Source organism: Bactrocera tryoni, chromosome 5 (assembly GCF_016617805.1).
Source record: "Bactrocera tryoni isolate S06 chromosome 5, CSIRO_BtryS06_freeze2, whole genome shotgun sequence".
NCBI lineage: Eukaryota > Metazoa > Arthropoda > Insecta > Diptera > Tephritidae > Bactrocera > Bactrocera tryoni.
In genome coordinates, this window is record NC_052503.1 from 1,305,368 (window position 1) to 1,325,816 (window position 20,449).

Consider the following 20,449-nt stretch of genomic DNA (forward strand, 5'->3'; position numbering starts at 1 on the left):
TGATATGATTACACTTCTTCAATGGAACATTAACGGTTATGTTAATAATTATATTAACTTAGAGTTACTTATGGGATCGTACAATCCATCTATTATCCTGTTGAATGAAACTCACCTATCTTATAATGCCTCAGCTTTTACCCCTAGGGCTTATGTGGGATATTTTATTAATCTCCCACATAGCACCACCAACAAGCAGGGAGTTGCCATCCTAGTTAAAAGAAATCTACCTCACGTATTACTTCCCATACCCCTTTCAATTTTTTCTTCTGTAGCTATTGAGATCCTCGCCCCCTATAAAATTTCAATCATCTGTGCTTATTCCCCTCCTGATCAATCATTTTCTACTACTGAATTTTTAAATCTTATTCCTTCCGGTTCAAATCCTTTTATCTTGTGTGGTGACTTCAATGCTTGGAGTCCCCTTTGGGGCTCTGCTTCGGCTAACTCCAAGGGACGTAGCATTGAGGATGCCTTACTAAGATCCAACTGCATTGTTTTAAATGATGGTTCCCCCACCCATTTTTCCACTCACTCTACCTTCACTAATATTGATCTTTCCATATGTTCTGCCTCCCTCTCCTCAAAAATATCCTGGTGTTGTATTGATGATCTCCATGGCAGTGATCATTTTCCCATCCTTTCCAAAATATCTACTTCTCGCCCTCATTAATTTTTTAAGCCCAGGATTCGGTTTAAAACTGATTCGGCTGATTGGGATAGGATTGAAAAAGCCTGTTTTTCGCATTCACGTTATTTCCCCTTTTCTTCCAATATAAATCAAGAGGCTTCTAGAATCCAAAAAATTATACGTTCTGCTTCTAACTATTCTTTTCCCCTTTCTTCTTCTAAACCAGTCAAGCTTGCTCCTCTTTGGTGGAATAATGAGCTTTCTGCACTAAGAAATCTGAAACAGATCGCATGGCATCAATTTAAACGTTTACGTTCTAGTGCAAACTTAATAGCTTACAAAAAATCCAATGCACTTTTTCGCCATAAAGCTAAGGCTGCTAAGGTTCATTGTTTCCAAGAATTTACGAATAATATCACTTCTTCTTCGGATTCTAGAAAAATCTGGACTGATATGAAAAGACTGGCTGGTTTATCACCTTCTTCTCCTATCACTTATTTAAATACTCCTCGGGGCACTCTACTATATCCCAAAGATATAGCCTTAGAGTTTGCCACCCACTTTTCCAATATTTCTTTGGACTCCAATTTCTCTTCTGATTTTTCCTCTAGTAAACTTTCTTCTCTTTGCTCTCCTTACCTTCCTCCTTCCACCTTATCTCAATCAGCTGAATATTTAGATGCCGATATATCTGAACTTGATTTTAATTTAGCCCTCTCGTCAGTCAAGGGCAAAACTCCTGGCATTGATAAAATCTCTTACCTTATCATCAAGCACCTTCCTCCATTCCTTATATCCCGTCTAGTCAAACTTTACAATAGTATTTTTCTCAGTGGCAACTACCCTGTCCTCTGGAAGACTAGCGCGATTATTCCTATTTTAAAACCTGGTAAACCTCCTGGTGTGGTCAGCAGTTATCGTCCCATTTCCCTTCTTCCTTGCCTTGGTAAATTGATTGAAAAGATTATTGCTACTAGACTCGCCTGGTATGCTCAATCTAATAATCTCATTTCGCACAACCAAGTTGCGTTCAAGAGGGGGCAGGGTACGTTGGATGCTCTCCTGCACCTTGATCACTTTATCTCTGATACTCTGTCCCACAAAAATCATGTTTCTATTCTTTCTTTAGATTTCCTAAAAGCATTTGACAGGATTGGGATTCATGTAGTGTTAAGACAGCTTAGTAGGTGGAGAGTGGGTTCTCGTATTTTTAACTTTGTCAAATCTTTCCTATCCAACCGTAAATTAAGTGTTATCATATCCAATGTTTCATCCTCTGTTCTACCATTAGATAATGGTACCCCACAAGGGTCACCGCTCTCGATTCCTATCAGATTTTGTTACTATCCGGCATCAGATTTATGCTGATGATTTAATTTTATTCTCAAAAACTTCAAATTTGACTTCAGTAACAATTACTTTCTCTGAAATTTTATTGCGTCTTTCTCGTTGGTCCTCTACTTCAGGCACATCAATATCTTTTCCTAAATCGAAACTTTTTCATATTTGTAAAAAACATCAATGTACTATCCCAACGCTCACATTTGATAATACAAACATTTTGTGTACAGATAGTATTAAGTTCCTTGGTATTGTATTAGACTCTAAGTATACATTTAAGAAACATTGTCAGTATATAAGAAAAAGACTTTTTGTTAATTTAAATATTATTAAATACCTCTCATGTAAGCGCTCACTCATCGGCTCGGCTTTACTGGTCAACGTCACTAAAGCCCTCATCTCATCTGTAATTAATTATGGCTTGGAAATTTATGGACATCATTCTAAGAATCATCTAAAGATGCTTGCTGCGCCCTATCATTCTTCAGTTCGTTGTTCTCTTCGAGTGTTTCCAACATCGCCAATTAAAAACATACTGACGGAAGCTGGCCTACCTTCTCTAAAAGATGCAGTGGAAGATAGCTTAAATAAGCTTTATTCAAAACTCATACTCAGCACGAACTTTACTATAAAAAAGGACTTTCAATCATCACTTTGCAGAAAGAGGTCTCCTAAAATACCGTCTTCTATTTTTAAAAGTGCTTTGTTTGCTAAAACCAATGAGTTGCCGCTTAAAATATTGCTGCCTTGCAGTAAATATATTCCACCGTGGAAAGTAAATGAATCTTCTTTCATTAGTGATCTTACTTTTCTTCGCAAATCCATCACTCCAAGCACTGTGTATAAATCTCGATTTTTGGAATTATCTGCGCACTTCAAATCTTTTGGTTGGCAGTTTATATATACTGATGGCTCCAAATCGTCGCATACATCTTTTGCTGTAGTTGATGATAACCAACAAAGAATATCGTATGGTTTATTATTTCCATTTTGTTCAATTTTTATCGCTGAAGCTACGGGTATTCTCAAAGCTGTCCAGTATGCCCAACAAAACCTTGGTAAATTCATCATCTGTACAGATAGTCTATCGTTTTTTCAAGCTTTAAAAAACCGCAGTAACTACAATGACGTCATTATTGGCATTAGATCGCTGTTGTTTTCGTTAGCACATAGACAAAAAATAATGTGGATACCCGGTCACTCTGGAATCATTGGAAATACTTTTGCGGACTCGGTGGCTAAGGAGGTGTGCATCACTCCAACAACTACATCTGCCTTGTTTGTTAAGAGTGATATAAAACGGCTTATTATTCAACAAAGATCCACTAAATTGGCGCTTGATTGGATGAATTACAGACACCACTACTCTAGAATAAATTCAAATCGTATCAAACCATCCTTTCCGTCATCGCTTTCATCTAATTATATCATTCCATATATCAGACTTCGCATTGGCCACTCCATTATCACACACGCTCACATACTAAATGGCACTCAGATCAACCAATGCCCATTTTGTGATTCAGATTTAAATCTATTGCATCTTCTGCAACATTGTCCAGCACTTCAAACTCATAGACTGTCAAACTTCAATAATACTGATCCAATAATTTTATTGATGGATCCCTCAAGCAACAACATTTCGAAAATCTACAACTTTTTGAAAGACAGCGACCTTCTTCGACGCATATAACATAACCAGTCGGCCGATAGCCGTTTGTATAATAATTGTATTATTATGTAAGCTTTTATAAAATAAAAAATAAATAAAATAAATTTTAAAAAAATTTATTGATAATTGAATATAAATGAAAATACATGTAAATTTCCTTAAATTTATTTAAATTTATTAAAAAACTTATTTAAATTTATTAAGAAACTTATTTAAATTTATTGAAAAACTGCAAAGAAAAATATAAAGAAAATTCATTTTACTTTGGCCCAGTTTTGTGCGCAATACAAATGCAACGCCAATAATGAACACAAGAAATTGACTAAACACCATGATATAAGATATACAAATTATAATATGACAACCCAATTCGAAGAGTACAAAAGGGAGATGGTTACGCTGCATATTCCCTTCCGCAACGAAGAGACAGAACTACTTTCCGAGTCAAAATTCCTTCATTTACGCACCTTTTTTTCGTTTTTTTGTTAAATACATTTTATTTGCAATCTATTTTAGTAAATAATAAGCAAATTTTATAACAAAACCATATTTTGACTTATATTTTTGGTCTCCCATGAGATCAAAAATAATATACAATATAACAATATGTTCTAAATACAAATGTTTATATAAAAATTTTAATTATACATTTAATATCGTAGTAACACATATAATTAAAGATTTACTTATTTCCTAAATGCTAGATCTAGAACATTTGGTCTTTTGAGTCTAATAGTTTCATTACTATCATCTAATAACATGACTGCCAAAGGATATAAATAATTTCATCTTTAACAAAAGGTATATTCAGATCTGAATGAATGGCTTTATTTGTTATGAACCAAGGCGCGTTTGTAATTAATCTTAGAGTTTTCCATTGGTATCTTTGTAGAAAAAAAAATTTCGCATTTTTTCTGAAAGCAAGCAAGAGTGGAACTATACAAGTTTAGTGATAATTTTCGCAATTACGATTATTGAGTTCTGTCCTCTTCAAATAAACATATTTGAATATACATATGTATTTTACTGTTATAGTAAATATCATACGAAAGTGGTTCTCAGCAAAGTTGGGAAAGATCGGAATGACAATCTATTTTAACAACAATAAATTGATAACGATAAATTTATTTAATATCAGGTTTTTATATCAGTAAGGTTCTTAAGTTTAATAAGATTACTTTGGAGAGAGTTCACCGAACTTAATACTGGCATAATATGTATGTATGTATATTCTGGCAAACAGAAATGCGCCAGACATTTAACCATTTACCTGTAAAATCTGATACTAATATCTGTAATATTGTTCGCGTGTAGACTATAATTAAAAACTTTAGATTGCAGACGAATTTTAATCACATCTAAGTACCTGGTTAATAGCTCCTTATAAATTATTGATGGTCACATTTTGCATAGGGTGAATTTATGATAACTGTTCTTGAAGTAACGTAACCTTCAACTCAAATTTTCACCATAAATAAAGCAATAGAAATGTAATCATTTATGAAATTATGTCTTATTAACTACTATCTTAAATTGATAGCTTATTTATAATATGCATTAAAAAGAATAATTTCTGGAATTTTTTTATATAGAAATAATACATAAAAATTATTAATTTAAAGAAATAATGATGTATTTTTCAAAGCTATTTTTGAACTTTTTTTAATTTACTACATAATGCCCCTTGGCCATTACCAATTTTATGTGTTTGAAAGTTCTTAATACGATAATACATACATATGTACATATGTAATTATAAGAGTGGCCAATAAGTTTTAACTGTACAGAGTTCGAATTGCATTGTATGTCAATATATTGAAGTCAAACCCTTGCTTTTTCAATGAATATATGTATAACTTACAATAGGTGAAATAGATTAATTATCACACATTTTCATTTAGTTATTTCTTAAAATGTGCTCAACTAAGTGCCAAAAATTCAGTTCTTTATAGATATACATATGTACATATGTTCAAAGTATTAGTATTTCACTGTATCAATATATGTACATTCTGCTCAGCAGGCCCTCTTGAAGAGAGGTACTCGTGAGTACCTGCACTGATAGCGTTGCCGCCACAACATAATTTTTCCTACCAAATCCAACAATAAGTACCTTATCAAACTCCTTTAATTAATGCATCAGAACATCTTACTTTAAATTAGATTTACCTGACCTTTAATTGATAAGAAGAACCTGTTCCGATCTCTTTTTCAGGTACATTTTTGCAAACGAAAATAAGAATATTATAATGTTTCCGAACCCATACACCTATTCTAATTAATAGTACAAAAAATCAACCCAATTTGTTTCAATTGAATTAAAGTGGCATCGCCACTTGCTTCATCAATGTGCTATTAACATACATAAATAAATGTCTTGTTCGTAATAGGCAATAGGCGGCGATAAAGAAGAAAAATCTAAAATCTACTTGATTTCTCTCAGCTTTCTAATATGCGATTTTGTGAGCGCCAAATCAAAAGGGAAATAGCGCTCGATGGTAAAGTGCTGAACACAATGACGGCGACAGACTGCAAACGACAGCTGTCAAATATTAAAATACACACGTTCTTACGGGCACAGTTATTTTGACAGCTGCACGACTACACGACCGCAGGACGACAGTTGTCGTTCTCGCTAACTTCAATATCCTCCTATATTTGTCAAGGACAGTAGGACGACAGTAAAGTTGACAGTAGAATGGAAGATAGAAAGAGGGGGTAGAGTGGTGATGCCACTAATATGTAAAATGTAAAATCATTCACAGCTCTAACAAACTTGACGCTATTTTACAAATAAAAGCATTAAATAGCTCTATTATAGCTCTATTATGTCATTTGTAATAACAATTGATAATTTAAAGCACAAATATTTACCTATTTACTTATTTTTTGCATAAAAAATTTCACTTTGAACAAAATATTAAAATTTCATTGAAGTGCAAGGTATTAGTATGGCCACAACGAAATTATGTATGTACATACAAAATGGACAACTGCGATGTTTTGTGTACATGGCGGCCATTGTTATGTCGCTGCCTTCTCCCAAATGCACAACGCCATTTTCAGTTCATTTTCGTGCTGCTGCAGTCTGTCGCCGTCATTGTGTGCAGCACTTAAAGTGTTAGCAGCGTATGATGCAATATGTGAGAATTATCAATCACTAATACAACCCCGTATATGCAATGCAAAGCACAGCTGGCATAAGAGCGTCTTTATAAACATTATAAAAGGGGCATACAAACATGATATGTATTTCATTCGCATTTAAAGCTTACCGCACCAAACATATGTGGGCATTCAAAAAGTTTATATTGAAGAAACCATAAAGAAATTAAATTTCATTAAAAATGTGTGGCATATTCGCAATATTTTCAAAAAATGGCGAGCCCATAGCACCAAGAGTCTTCCATGGTAGTATGCATACTTTGCGAGAAATTGGTTATCGTCAAAGTGGTAAACAACGGCATCGAGGTCCAGATGACACGGGCGTAAAGGTGCTGCCGGATCATGGTGTAGTATTGATACATGAGCGTCTATCGGTTATTTGCGTAAAATCAGGGCATCAGCCTTTGGTTTCGGAAAACGGTGATGTGTTGTTAGTAGCAAACGGTGAAATTTACAACTACCTTGAACAGTCGGCGGAAATCGCAAAGAAGCGTGGACATTACAAACCCAAAAGTGATTGCAATGTCATTGTTGAGCTTTACGAAGAGTATGGCGAGCAACTCTTGAAATATATCACTGGTATGTTTGCCTTTGTGCTCTATGACAAACGCTCGAAGAATATTTTGATTGCTCGTGACCCTTTTGGGATAATACCGTTATATATTGGTGAAGATTCAGATGGCAATGTATGGGTTTCTTCAGAAATGAAGTGCCTTGTTGAATTTTGTCCCAATTTGGAGCTTTTTAAGCCCGGCGAGCTACGAGTAGGTCCGGCCAATAATTTACAGCGTAAGAAATATTTCAAAGAGGAGTGGATTGAACATATACCCACCCAAGAGGTGGATTTGACAATTCTGCGCTCGAAATTAGAATCAGCTGTACGTTCCCATCTGCAGTGTGATGTTCCCTTTGGTGCGCTGCTCTCAGGCGGTGTTGATTCTAGTCTAGTAGCTTCAATTGCGACAAAATTGCGCCGTGAATGTGTTCCTACATTCCGATTAAAAACGTTTTCAGTGGGCCTGCGGAATGCACCTGATTTCAAAGCGGCGAAACTAGTTTCTGACTATATAAACAGTGATCACACCGAAATAGTTTTTGAAATAGACGATGCTTTGGATGGCATACGTGATATTATCTACCACTTGGAAACATACGATGTAACAACGGTACGTTGTAGTCTGCCAATGTTGTTATTGGCTCGTTATATTAAAAGCACAGGTATTAAGATGATTTTGTCTGGCGAAGGTGCCGATGAAATATTTGGTGGTTACTTATACTTTTTCAAAGCGCCAAGTCCAGTAGAGTTCCACAAAGAATTAGTAAAGCGAGTCGAACTAATTAATGTATCCGATTGCCTGCGAGCCAATAAAGTCACAATGGCCAAAGGTCTGGAGTTGCGAGTGCCTTTCCTAGACACAGCCTTTGTTAACTATGTGATGTCAGTCAGACCGGAGGATAAGATACCTGGCAATCTTAACTGCTTAGATAATATGCAAAAATACCGTATTGAAAAGCACATCCTACGCGCTGCATTTGCCAATAATTACCTACCCAACGAAGTACTTTGGCGGCAAAAGGAACAATTTTCTGATGGTGTCGGCTACGACTGGATTGATAGCATACGTCGCGTGGCGACCTCACATATAACTGATGAACAGTTTGCTACAGCTACCTTACGTTTCCCTATTAACACACCAACTACTAAGGAAGCCTATTATTATCGTACAATTTTCGAAGAGTTGTTCCCAGGTACAGCAGCAGCAGAAACTGTGACGCGTTGGGTGCCACGTTTGGATTGGGGATGTCCCGAAGACCCATCTGGCCGTGCTCAAGCTGTTCATCAAGTTCATCAGTGAGTGTGAGTGAAGAGGCTTGAAGACTGTTATCTGTAGTCGTCTCGACGACTGCAAAACTTTTTAGTTGTTTTGAATAATTTCATTCATTATTATATTTACAACAAGAAAATACATAAATCTGTACTTCCAGATGTAGTATGTACATACATATGTATGTATATAAGGTTTATTTGAACTTATGCTTAAGTACCCACTAAGTAATTTTTTGCTATATATAAAAAGTAATACGACATAATAACAGGCAAATAAAATCAAAATTTAAAATGATTAAGTGTTTAAGTATAGGTCTTAAAAAATAAGAAGATAAGGAATATTTTCTGGCTTAGTAAGTGGAAATATGTTCATATGCACAGGACGTTCGAGTTTAATGGCTCTTGCTAAAAGTAAAAGTAGGAAAAAACAAAAGTGAAGCATGTTTTGGAATTTTCTCTAATGTCTACGTCTTTTTGAGAACAGCCTCGCTTCAACAATATTAATCCATTTTTCCGTGTGCAGTGCTGAATTATTACCGGGGACTCACGCCTATGCATATATGTATAATATTAAGGTAAGATAATAAATAATATTATAAATCGCAGTAGATTTTTCCAGTCATTAGAAAAGAAAGTTCTTGTGTGCATATGTGTACATGTGTGCATACACATATATATGTATGTATGTATATTCCTTTCCTTTCTCTAGAATAATAACTCAATTTAATTCAATTTAATCTTTTATGATTGTACATTAAGTGTTCATATATGTATTACCATTCTCATGAGAGTTTTTTCACTGCTTTTTTCTAAATTAATTAGAAATTAATTTAACTATTTGCAAAGAACTGAATATCGTGGTTACTTCTGGTGATCAGACTGTGCATGACTATGTTATTGATGCGACTTAAAGCGTGCCCCAAACGTTTTTGAATAATCCTGCAGAGTTGTTTGGCATTCAGTGGAGCCGGTTCGTCGGTTATAAGAATATTTATCAATATTAAAACTTAAGTTTAAGTTGTTGCAGTGGTAGCAAATATGCTACCAAGCTGACAGTCCTTGGCCGGATATAAGTTTTGTTTAGTTTTTAGCAGTTCCGGCTACGTAGGATCGTAGGTTATAAGAATATTTATCAATATTAAAATTTAAGTTTAAGTTGTTGTAGTGGTAGGAATTATGCCGGCAAGCTGACAGTCCTTGGCCGGATATAAGTTTTGTTTAGCTTTTAGCAGTTCCGGCTACGTAGGCTCGACTATTATTGGAATGGATTTAAACATACATATACACACAAATATAATGCCAAAGTTAAGACACTAAAATTGGATTCATAGTATTTTTCATCTTATTATCAATTGATATTAATAAAAATTCAGGAATTATTAAATTTTTTTATTGATGCTAGCTCTAATTTGCTTTTAAATACATGTATCCTTACCCATGAACACAGGGTGACCTCCATATCCTTAATTGACGCAAAGCAGTTAATTTCTAAAACCTTTTCCCAAATTTATCAAAAATTAAGTTCGTGCCAGATATGAATATACGTCTATGCTTGGAATAATATTAATTCTTTTTCATTTTTCAGTTATCAAATAAATTATTGAAGTCAATAGGGTTATTCTCTTGCTCTTGCAAAACCCTTGCACGGTGCAAGAATTGCATATATTTCGTCTTGGTGCACCGGCACAACAACAAATACACGCAGAAAATTATTTGCAATGGCTGTAAAATATGTCAGACAAAACCTATTTATATTTTCATGCAATGTCACGTAAAAATATAATTGCAACCCTGTTTTAGCTGTCATTTTACATAAAGACATATTACGTCGTTAAATTGTTGAGGAAGGTAAGTTTTAAATAGATTTTATTATTTCTATTTAAAATATAAAGATTTGTTACAGTTTTTTTTCTTAAAAATGTATGCAGAAGGTGCGCCAATTCACAATAGCCATGCTTAATAGTCATTCACAACAATTTACTAGATTTTGGAATGGGTGCACTCGTGCCCTTGTATATTTTGGTATAGTATTTTTGCAATCTGCAATCTTGCAAGAGCAAGCGAATACCCCTAATATATTTTCACCCTTTAAAAACAGCCAAAAAAGAAAAGTATATTTTACTTATCTTACTCATGACATTTATCAAATCTCTGGTTCGTCTTCAAGCATTTTGACGGACGAAACTGAAAATGACATAATTTTACGAAGAGCTAGCAAATATCCAACAATTATATGTGTGGCTGCGAAAACTGCGAAAACTGCGATTTTAAAATAAAAAATAAAACATAAACGAATCGAAAATATGTGAAAAAGTTATGGCAAGTTGTGAGGAATTAGATAAAAATTATTTATTCCCAATTGTAAAGTGAAGAAATAATAATTGTATCAAAAGAGTGTATCGTTGAAGATAAAGGTAGAAATTTGGAAAAGGTGAAGCCGCCGCAACTGCGTCACTTATTGGAAAACGGGAGTGAAGCAGAAACGAAAAACGCGAATAGAGTAATAGAATAAATAAACATATATTGTGTAAATGTAAGTGCGTGTTTTTTGTTTAGTGAGCATTTTAAAGTTACCGTAAAAAAGTCAAGAGAATTGTTGAAAAGGCTATAAACTGAATATTTATTAAGTATAGTAAAAAAAAACAGGAAGCAGCAGAATTTACAGCGCATAGCAGAAGTTTAAAAGAGTAGAAGGCGAAGGAAAGAAACGTAGCGCTTAAAAAAAGAGAAGAAGAGACATTGGAATTTGTTAAATGTGAGTACATACCGTAAAAGCAACAGCGGATGTCTTGAACATAGGGCACGTCAAATAATGATACATAAAATCATAAAAATAATAGAGAAATTTCTTTATCTAATTAAACAATATGTTTAAAATCGTCCTTTATTTGTCGGCTAAATTTCTATATATTTAGAAGTGAGAAGTTAGAGAGTAAACAAAAATAAATGTTAGGCATTCCTTTCCGAAACTAAAAAGGCGACGAATTGGCAAAGTATCAATCAAGGAGAGAGCAAACGCCCTGCAAGTTCCTGATTGCGCGAAAGTCACAAGCAGAGGCCCTGCTGGAAAATCAATTTCACCTACTTCTTGTTTGTGTTAAAGGATCAAAAAGTATCATTGGGTTGTTGCAAAAACAGCGGTAACAAATACACAAATCAACTAAAGGGGCACAGCTGTTAATTCGTTATCATTAATAATACTAGATATTTTTTATTGTTCGGTGAGTTTTATTTTTATTAGAATGTTGTGATATGAGATCATATGTATAGAAAGTGACGCAAAGTGTCAGCTTCCACATAATTTAATAATATGGAAAATATGATTTAGAAACCGAAAAAACATGTGGTAAGACTTCGATACCTCGTAGCAATGATGGGACTTGGCATAAATAAAGGAGTGAATATGAACATTACTCTATCTTTAGGCGCTAAAAAGCATACAATTGCTTTTCTCAGTGGCGGCTACAACACTTTTCGCTATTCATTTCTCGTTCAATTGAAGCCAATTTACAATTACTTTGACATTTCTTTGACCAATTGTCAATACAGCGCGTGCGGTGTCAACACTACCGTTGGTGGAATACATTACCGGCAACGATTGCCATTTTTTTTCAATTAAAGTACACAACATTCAAAAAAATTGGATTATAAATAGAACATTGCGTATGCAATAAATTCGACGTTGCGGTGTTGATCGCAGTCAACGTCGATGACGACGGCAAATGTTTCTTGAGGCCTTACCTCATTTATTTTTCTTATACTTTTTTTTAAAGACTTATGAAACTAAGTTCCATTAAATATGACATCAAATAAATGTATATACAATTTTCTATTTATGTATATATGTATACGCAATAATTCGTTGCTTGGTAATGTAAGAATTTGTTGATTAGGAAGAAAATATATATAACATTTGAAGATACATATGTATATATGTAATGTTCATATGATTCTCAGTCTTTTGATTCTCGATAAAGAAGCTCACATAATTTTCCATAAAATTAAAGAAGAAGAAATATTGAAACACACGAAAGTACATGTTGTTGGAAAGTAACGCCATACCCACATTTTTTAAATAATTATAAACTCACCAAATAAGGGATTTGATAAACAATAAAGTATAGTGAAGTGCGCGAGCAGCAGAAGATGTAGAAAAGAAAAGATTTTAATTTTCATATATGTAGTTAATGGAAATAATCAAAGCTGGTTAGACCGTACACACCTTGTAACTATTTCTATAATAGTGACGTACATACATATATTAACTAAGGGAAACAACCGGTGCTCACAGCCGGTGGTTCTCTTTTTATTCTGTTTTCTTTACTTTTCGCTATAAGGCGATAAAAGATGATTCACTCGGCGAAATCATCCGCTCCCACACTCCTATCATAAGGTGCACAATTTGGTGGGTCGATGTCAGCTACGGTAATTATTATCTGTGCTGTGAAAAATAAAATAAAAACGTATAACAATTTATTTGGCTCCAAGTGCTTCAGGTTGTACATAGAAGCAGTTGCGCATATTCAGTGCAATAATCATAAATACTGTTTTTCAACTGCTTGAATTATAAATCGTTCTGATTGGAAATTGTGATTAACAGCATCTTTAGTTTTATTTTTAACATAAAATAAATAATAATGGCGCCCGGTCAGTGGTTTGAATACTCATTGAGTACATATTTAAAACATAAGGTTTTTAAAAATTTCGAGTGTAAAAATGTTAAGATAATAAAGAAAACCTTGCTGCTTCAACTAAAATTACAAGTTAACTGAATTAAAAAAATGACGGCATAGGAAATAAAGTTTTGTTTCTATTACAGAAAATACATTAACATAGTTTTTTGTTTTCTTGTTAAATATTACATATACATACATACATATTTGATCGCGTCACTCTAATATGAATTTTCACCTATATTATTTTCAGCACCGATACAGATTGAACAACGCGGCAATTTGCCGTGGCCGTGCACTACTGATTAGTCTATAGAATTTCAACACTCCAAAAATCGGCATTATGGCGTATCGCAAACCAAACGATTTGGATGGCTTCATTCAAATGATGCCCAAGGCGGATATGAGAGTTAAAGCTCTTCTGGCCGAAGACTTGGTCACATTCCTAAGTGATGAGACGAATTCAATTGTTTGCATGGACATGGGAATGCTTGTCGATGGCCTCATGCCTTGGCTTACCGGTAGTCATTTCAAAATTGCACAAAAATCGCTGGAAGCATTTTCCGAACTGATAAAAAGGCTTGGACCTGATTTTAATGCTTACAGTGCAACTGTGCTCCCACATGTTATAGACCGTCTTGGCGACAGCAAGGATACTGTGCGTGAGAAAGCCCAATTGTTATTACAAGTTGTTATGGAGTACAAAGTGTTGACCCCACAAGCGACAATCGACAAATTAGCGACATCTTGCTTTAAACATAAGAATTCTAAAGTTCGTGAGGAGTTTTTGCAAACTATTGTAAATACATTGAACGAATATGGCACCTCACAGTTGAGTGTTCGCACTTACATACAACCTATTAGTGCACTGCTTGGCGATCCTACAGCAACCGTACGCGATGCAGCTATACAAACACTTGTAGAAATATACAAGCATGTAGGTGACCGTTTGCGGGCAGATCTACGAAAGATGGATGATGTTCCTGCGTCAAAGTTAGCTTCGCTTGAGCAGAAATTCGATCAAATTAAAGCGGAGGGGCTTTTACTGAAGTCGGCATTGCAAACCACAGCGTCGGCGAACAATGGCCACGATGAATCGGATAACGTCAGTGTGCGAGATCGGCCAACAAAAATTGTTAAACGTACTGTGTCTGCGTCGATGCGAGCAAAACCAAATTCTTCAGATTCTAGTGCTGGTGGGGATGCTGGCGCCGTAACTATGGATATATTTGAGTCTACATTCGAAGTTGTGCCACAATTAACTATTTTTCACCCAAAAGACATGGATGATATTTATCGAAATATTATTGTTGTGATTAGCGATAAAAATGCTGATTGGGAGAAACGCATAGATTCGTTAAAGAAAGTTCGTTCATTACTAATGCTGAATATACAATCACAACCACAGTTTGTTGCGCAGCTGAAAGATCTTTCAATACCATTCCTTGACATACTCAAGGAGGAGCTACGCTCGCAAGTCATACGGGAGGCATGTATTACAATAGCCTACATGTCGAAAACACTACGTAACAAACTCGAACCATTCTGCTTGGCTATCCTAGAGGCGCTTATTAATTTGATTCAGAATTCGGCTAAAGTTATTGCATCTTCATCGATTATTGCACTCAAATATATTATAAAGTATTCCCATTCGCCGAAAATGATTAAACTCATTACTGAAACATTGCAACAATCCAAATCCAAGGACATTCGTGCCACTTTGTGCGAAATGCTTTGCCTGATGTTCGATGAGTGGCAAACAAAAACGATGGAGCGCTGTTCTCAACAACTACGTGATGTGCTCAAACGCTCAATAAGTGACGCAGATAATGAAGCACGACGTCATTCTCGTCGTGCTTATTGGAAATTTCGACGGCACTTTCCTGATCTTGCTGATCAAATCTACACCACACTAGATATTGCAGCACAACGTGCACTAGAACGGGAGCGTGATGGTGGCAATGGTACTATGGAAGTGGAACGTCGCTCTGCAGCGGCAACCACTCGATTTCAACGTTCGCCAGGTTCACTACAAAAGCCTGCGGCAGGAATGCGTAGCGTGTCGGCTGTGGATACTGCAGCTGCTCAACGTGCCAAAGCTCGCGCCCAATACTCGTTCTATCCGCGAAAAAAGTTAAGTACAGTTAACACTGCTGCTGCGTCAGCCAATTCTGGAACAACAACTTCAGCTGCCACCGGTTCTTTACCGCGTCCAAGGTATATGGGAGGTGGAGCAACGTCAACGTCGAACACTGGAGGACAGCTAGCTGCCGGCGTTTCTCCACGAACACGAGGTCGAGCTGGAGTTTCACAGTCACAACCTGGTTCTCGTTCCACTTCACCAAGTTCCAAGCTGCGAGAACAATACGGCTATAGGCCAATAACTGGAACCATACCGAAGAAAGCTTCGGGCATACCTCGTTCATTGACCAGTTCACGCGAAACGAGTCCCACCCGTGTCGCCATGAAACGGAGTATTTATGCCACAAATAGTTCGGCCAGCTCCGCAAGAAGAACACCTGATCGTAGCAATTCGCGTTCCCTAGCGGCAGCACGTATTTTACAACAAAGTCGTGAGGCGGAAACGGCGTTAGCCGATGCTCTTTCCCCAGAAGCAGAGAGAGTTATTGATTATGGCGAGTATTCGCGCGGGTATACAGCTGGCTTACGAATGGGTCGTAAATTGTTGTCGCGCGACGAGTCCGACGACTCCGAGGCATCGTCGGTGTGTTCGGAGCGGTCGTTTGATTCGTCAATGACGCGAGGCAACAATTCGAATTATTCGTTGTCAGGCTCACGAAATAGATTAGATTGGAGTTGCACGCGCGCACCGTTCGATGACATCGACACTATCATACAGTACTGCGCCTCGACGCATTGGTCGGATCGCAAGGATGGAGTTATCAGCTTAACTCAATACCTTGCCGATGGTAATCAGCTAACATCACAACAACTACAGGCTGTCTTGGACATGTTCCGTAAATTATTTATGGATCCACACACAAAGGTGTATTCTCTGTTTCTTGATGCAGTTACTGAATTGATTCTTGCGCATGCCAACGATTTGCAGGACTGGCTTTTCGTATTGCTGACGCGACTATTTAATAAACTTGGCACAGAACTGCTCAATTCAATGCACATCAAAATCGGTAAGACATTACAAGTTGTACACGAATATTTTCCAACCGACCAACAGCTTAAGGATGTCTTCCGTATACTCGCCGACACGGCACAAACACCCTGCACCAAAACAAAGATAGCCATATTGAAATTCCTCACAGACTTGGCAACCAGTTATTGCAAGTCCACCGACTTTCCATCTGACGATGGACCATTAGCAGTTGATAAGGCTGTGCTGAAAATTGTTCAACAAGCTGGTGATCCAAAAAGCAAAGATCTACGTGATCAAGCGCGTAAGTGTCTCATTGCACTCTACAATCGCAACACACCACAGATGACTAAGTTGCTGTCTAGCCTTCCAAAGGGCTATCAAGACACCGCCAAAGCCATTATACAGTCGCATTTGCGACGCAACAGCACTTCTGGCACAAATTCGCCATCTTCACCTCATTCAAGTGCCAGTCCCAAACCATTGCAAAGTCCATCGCTTGGACCCTTCTCTTCGCTACAGCCACAATACAATACCACCAGTCCACGCTCAAGGCAATCCTCCGTGGACCATGAACTCTATTCGGAGGCAGATGTGCAGCATAATATACACAAAACATCGGAAGAAATCCGAAATTGCTTTGGTGTTGGTGTTGGTGTCGGCATGGAGGCAACATCCAACAATACCAGGCAATACCATTCGCTCTCCAATGCCAATGGCTACAATGGCTATCTGCATGATCAGCAAGATTCGTGCGCTTCTTCCAATTCAAAGACACAGTCCGCCACTACAACCGAATCGAACACACCTGAAAGCACCACAATGCGATTAGATGCCAACTTGTTGGAGCAACATCAACGCATGACCACTAATATTGTGCTAACAACAGCAACACCCAATGCCAACACAGCAGTCGTAGGTGGCACTGCAAACCACGCTTCGCGTTGTAATTACACCGTCGCATCGAACGGTGAGCTTTTGCTCGAAAACGGCTTAACTGAAAGCGAAATTATACGAGTGGCATGTGCATTGAAAGCCGATATGTCGGTAGAGCAGATTCAACAGGCTCTCGCTAATTTGGAAATTTGCATTAAAGGAGGAAATTGCGAACTCCCCAACAAACATTTTCGTGCTATAATGAAAATGCTGCTGGGACTGCTGGACTCGCAAACCGCCGATGTAATGATCGCCGTTATAAGCGTGCTCGGAAAGATTGTGCGTAGCACCAAAATGAAGGAAACCTGGATCAATTTCCTCGAGCTGATATTGCTGCGAATAATAAACTGTTACCAGCATAGTAAGGAAACGGCTCGCGAAATCGATTTGATTATACCACGCATCGTATCATCATTGCCGCTGAACGCCACCATCAATATTGTAAATCCTGTTATTGCGACTAGTTGTTATCCGTTGAACTTGTGCGCTGTGAAATTACTCACTGAGTTGGCAGATCGTCACGGCGGCGAATTGACCGAATTACACTTAGACAGTATATTCCCTAATTTGGCACGTCTCACCGACGATAGCGAATCCATGGTGCGAAAGGCCGCCGTTTTTTGTATCGTAAAACTTTATATAGTGATGGGCGAAGAAAGGGTGAAGCCGAAATTGTCGGTGTTGAATCCAAGCAAAGTGCGTTTGCTAAACGTTTACATTGATAAACAGCGCAGCAACAGCGGGGGTGGCAGTTCAACGAAAAACTCATCAGCTTCATCGTCATGATTGCGTCGCACGTAGATGGCTACTGATGAAGTTGTGGATGAAGATCGACGGCAGTTGCAGCAATAACGATACCAGCACCAATAAAAGGCAATAGATAAGACGCTACGCCACTGGGTCCGTTTGTTAAAGATTAGCCGTTGAGTGTGGACGGTGTGTATGTATGTGCGTGCGTACGTGTTGTATGTGTATTTGTTAAAAAAAAATATGTAGGTAAAAGCATTAAATGCAGTAGTATAACACAGAAGCAGCTTACAGCGTTACCAAAGTGGAGCTCCAGAAATGTATATCAAAAATCTTTTGAAGATTTCCTTACATATATTATACAAGATTCGAATTATTACACATATGTAGGCAAATTGTAAATTAGCATAACCGCGGTAACATTACAGTAAACAAACAATCAGAGCAAAGTTAGCTTCCCAACAAATTCGCAGATACAAATCTTTGTTGGATATTGGCTAAAAAATAATAAATATGTACCACGCTTTGCATTTATTCTAAACTTAGTTCGACTCCACTTTGGTGTAAGCGTGACAGCTTATGAAAGAACCAACTGCTTGGTGAGTTTGCAATAGAAATCTAAACATGCATTTGCATACTTTTGCTTATAAAAAAATTAAAACAAAAAATGACATGTAAATTGGTAAAGAAAATACATTAATTACTAGAGAGCTGCATAATTGTAATTTGTTAGTTATAACCAATAATTAATACGAATGGAAAAAAGGAACTCATACTCATTTCCTGCACATTCTTTTCTTAACTATAATTTTTGTAAACATTGCAACACTTTCCAGTACATGAGATATTGTCTAGCACCCTTTGTTGCATTTAAATTTGAACGCATAAAACAAATACTTATATTTGAATTTTGTATTGTTCCCCTTAAATAATATCTGTTTATCTATTTAATTTTCTCACCTACTTACCCAGCCGTGTAACTCTGTTTTTTTTAATGTGTATTCTAAAGATTTTAGTTTAATGTATTTACGTTCTCAGTATAATTCTTTTGTATATTTTGCGTGTATTTTTTTTCTTAAGACTTTTTAATTACTTGTCTTTCATGTAATTATAAGCCTAATGATTTTCTCACAAACGATATTTCGAAATTTTACACAAACGAAAATATTGATGTTAAATACATAAAATATATAAAAAAAGAACGATAAAAATACTTTTAATTTTTAATTCGATAATCCTACAGCTAAGTTATGCGTACATATATACTATAATAATAAATTTTCCCAAAGTTCATGGGTGGAACACGGGGCCTCAAAATATACTATGATAAAATATGCACTAATTCATTAAAACTGGAAATTTCGCAATAGATGTATATATGTATATGTTTTTTTACTTGACGTTTTCTTGGCAGTAATACCTGTGTTTCAGATTTCCCTAGCTGCAGTTGGCAATGTAGACAAGCATGAAGTGGATTGCTATGTGGATTTGCATATAAAATTATTCACTTCAATCTGTTTCTCCTTTGCTGTATTCGATATAATATTTTTTGTAACTAATTAAATATAAAAGTACATTTTTAAAACTAATGACAGAGGCGTTTGTAAACACATAATTTCCGAAAAAATTATAATAATACCGTGTAACAGAAATGTAACCAAAAAACTTTATGAAAAATAGCAGAAAATTGAGCAGTAATAGATAATACAAGTTATTATTAATATACTTATAAAATTATAAATATAAAAACTACATATACACATACATATTTAAATTTCGTTACACACTTTATATTGATATTTGTGAAATTTAATCGAAAGATGGAAGAATTAAAGCTAAATAGTATGTTAATACATTTATTAAATAATAACAAAATTTACATACATATACATATGTATGTATGTATGAAAAATACAAAGCTGTAGTAGAAGTGGTAGAACCTATAACCAAATTAACTATACGCCAACGCTCCATGCGTTGAAGGAGAAAAGCGCGCATTTTAATGTAATTCAAAAATATTTATAACAATCTAATAGAGTTGCAGATGTATAAGACATGGAACGAAATTCAATAAATCACTATTAACATGCGTAATAAACAAATATTTAGACTAGCTTAGTTTTTCAAAATAATTGAAATTTGAATAAACAAATAAACAAAAATATCTAAACACTATTTTGTCAACTTTTTTTTTGTTTTTGTTTTCACATTCGTCATGGTCGATAACACAATTCGAAGATGTTGATTGATTAATAGTCGCTGTGACCAAACTCTTTTTTTTTTGGCAAATGAAATTATACTTTTTTAGCAAAGTAATCAATACCAATCAATACCTAGAAGCATAAGA

The 20,449-nt window shown here is 36.0% G+C and overlaps 2 protein-coding genes across 5 annotated transcripts; both read left to right on the forward strand.

The window, feature by feature from the left end:
• The first annotated feature begins 6,894 nt into the window (after positions 1–6,894).
• Positions 6,895–8,932, forward strand: LOC120778474 (asparagine synthetase [glutamine-hydrolyzing] 1). The gene has a single exon (XM_040110289.1). The coding sequence runs from the start codon at positions 6,992–6,994 to the stop codon at positions 8,663–8,665; it is 1,674 nt and encodes a 557-aa protein (XP_039966223.1). The 5' UTR covers positions 6,895–6,991; the 3' UTR covers positions 8,666–8,932.
• A 1,943-nt stretch (positions 8,933–10,875) lies between these two features.
• LOC120778859 (CLIP-associating protein) lies at positions 10,876–19,477 on the forward strand. 4 transcript variants are annotated; one of them, XM_040110889.1, is made up of 2 exons: positions 10,876–11,392; positions 13,564–19,477. In XM_040110889.1, exon 2 carries the CDS (start codon positions 13,654–13,656, stop codon positions 18,139–18,141), a length of 4,488 nt encoding a protein of 1,495 aa, XP_039966823.1. In that variant the 5' UTR covers positions 10,876–11,392; positions 13,564–13,653; the 3' UTR covers positions 18,142–19,477. The 4 variants fall into 4 exon arrangements, with proteins under 4 accessions (XP_039966823.1, XP_039966824.1, XP_039966825.1 ...); XM_040110890.1 differs by having other exon boundaries at positions 10,876–11,170; XM_040110891.1 differs by lacking the exon at positions 10,876–11,392 and adding an exon at positions 11,528–11,858.
• Positions 19,478–20,449: the final 972 nt, after the last annotated feature.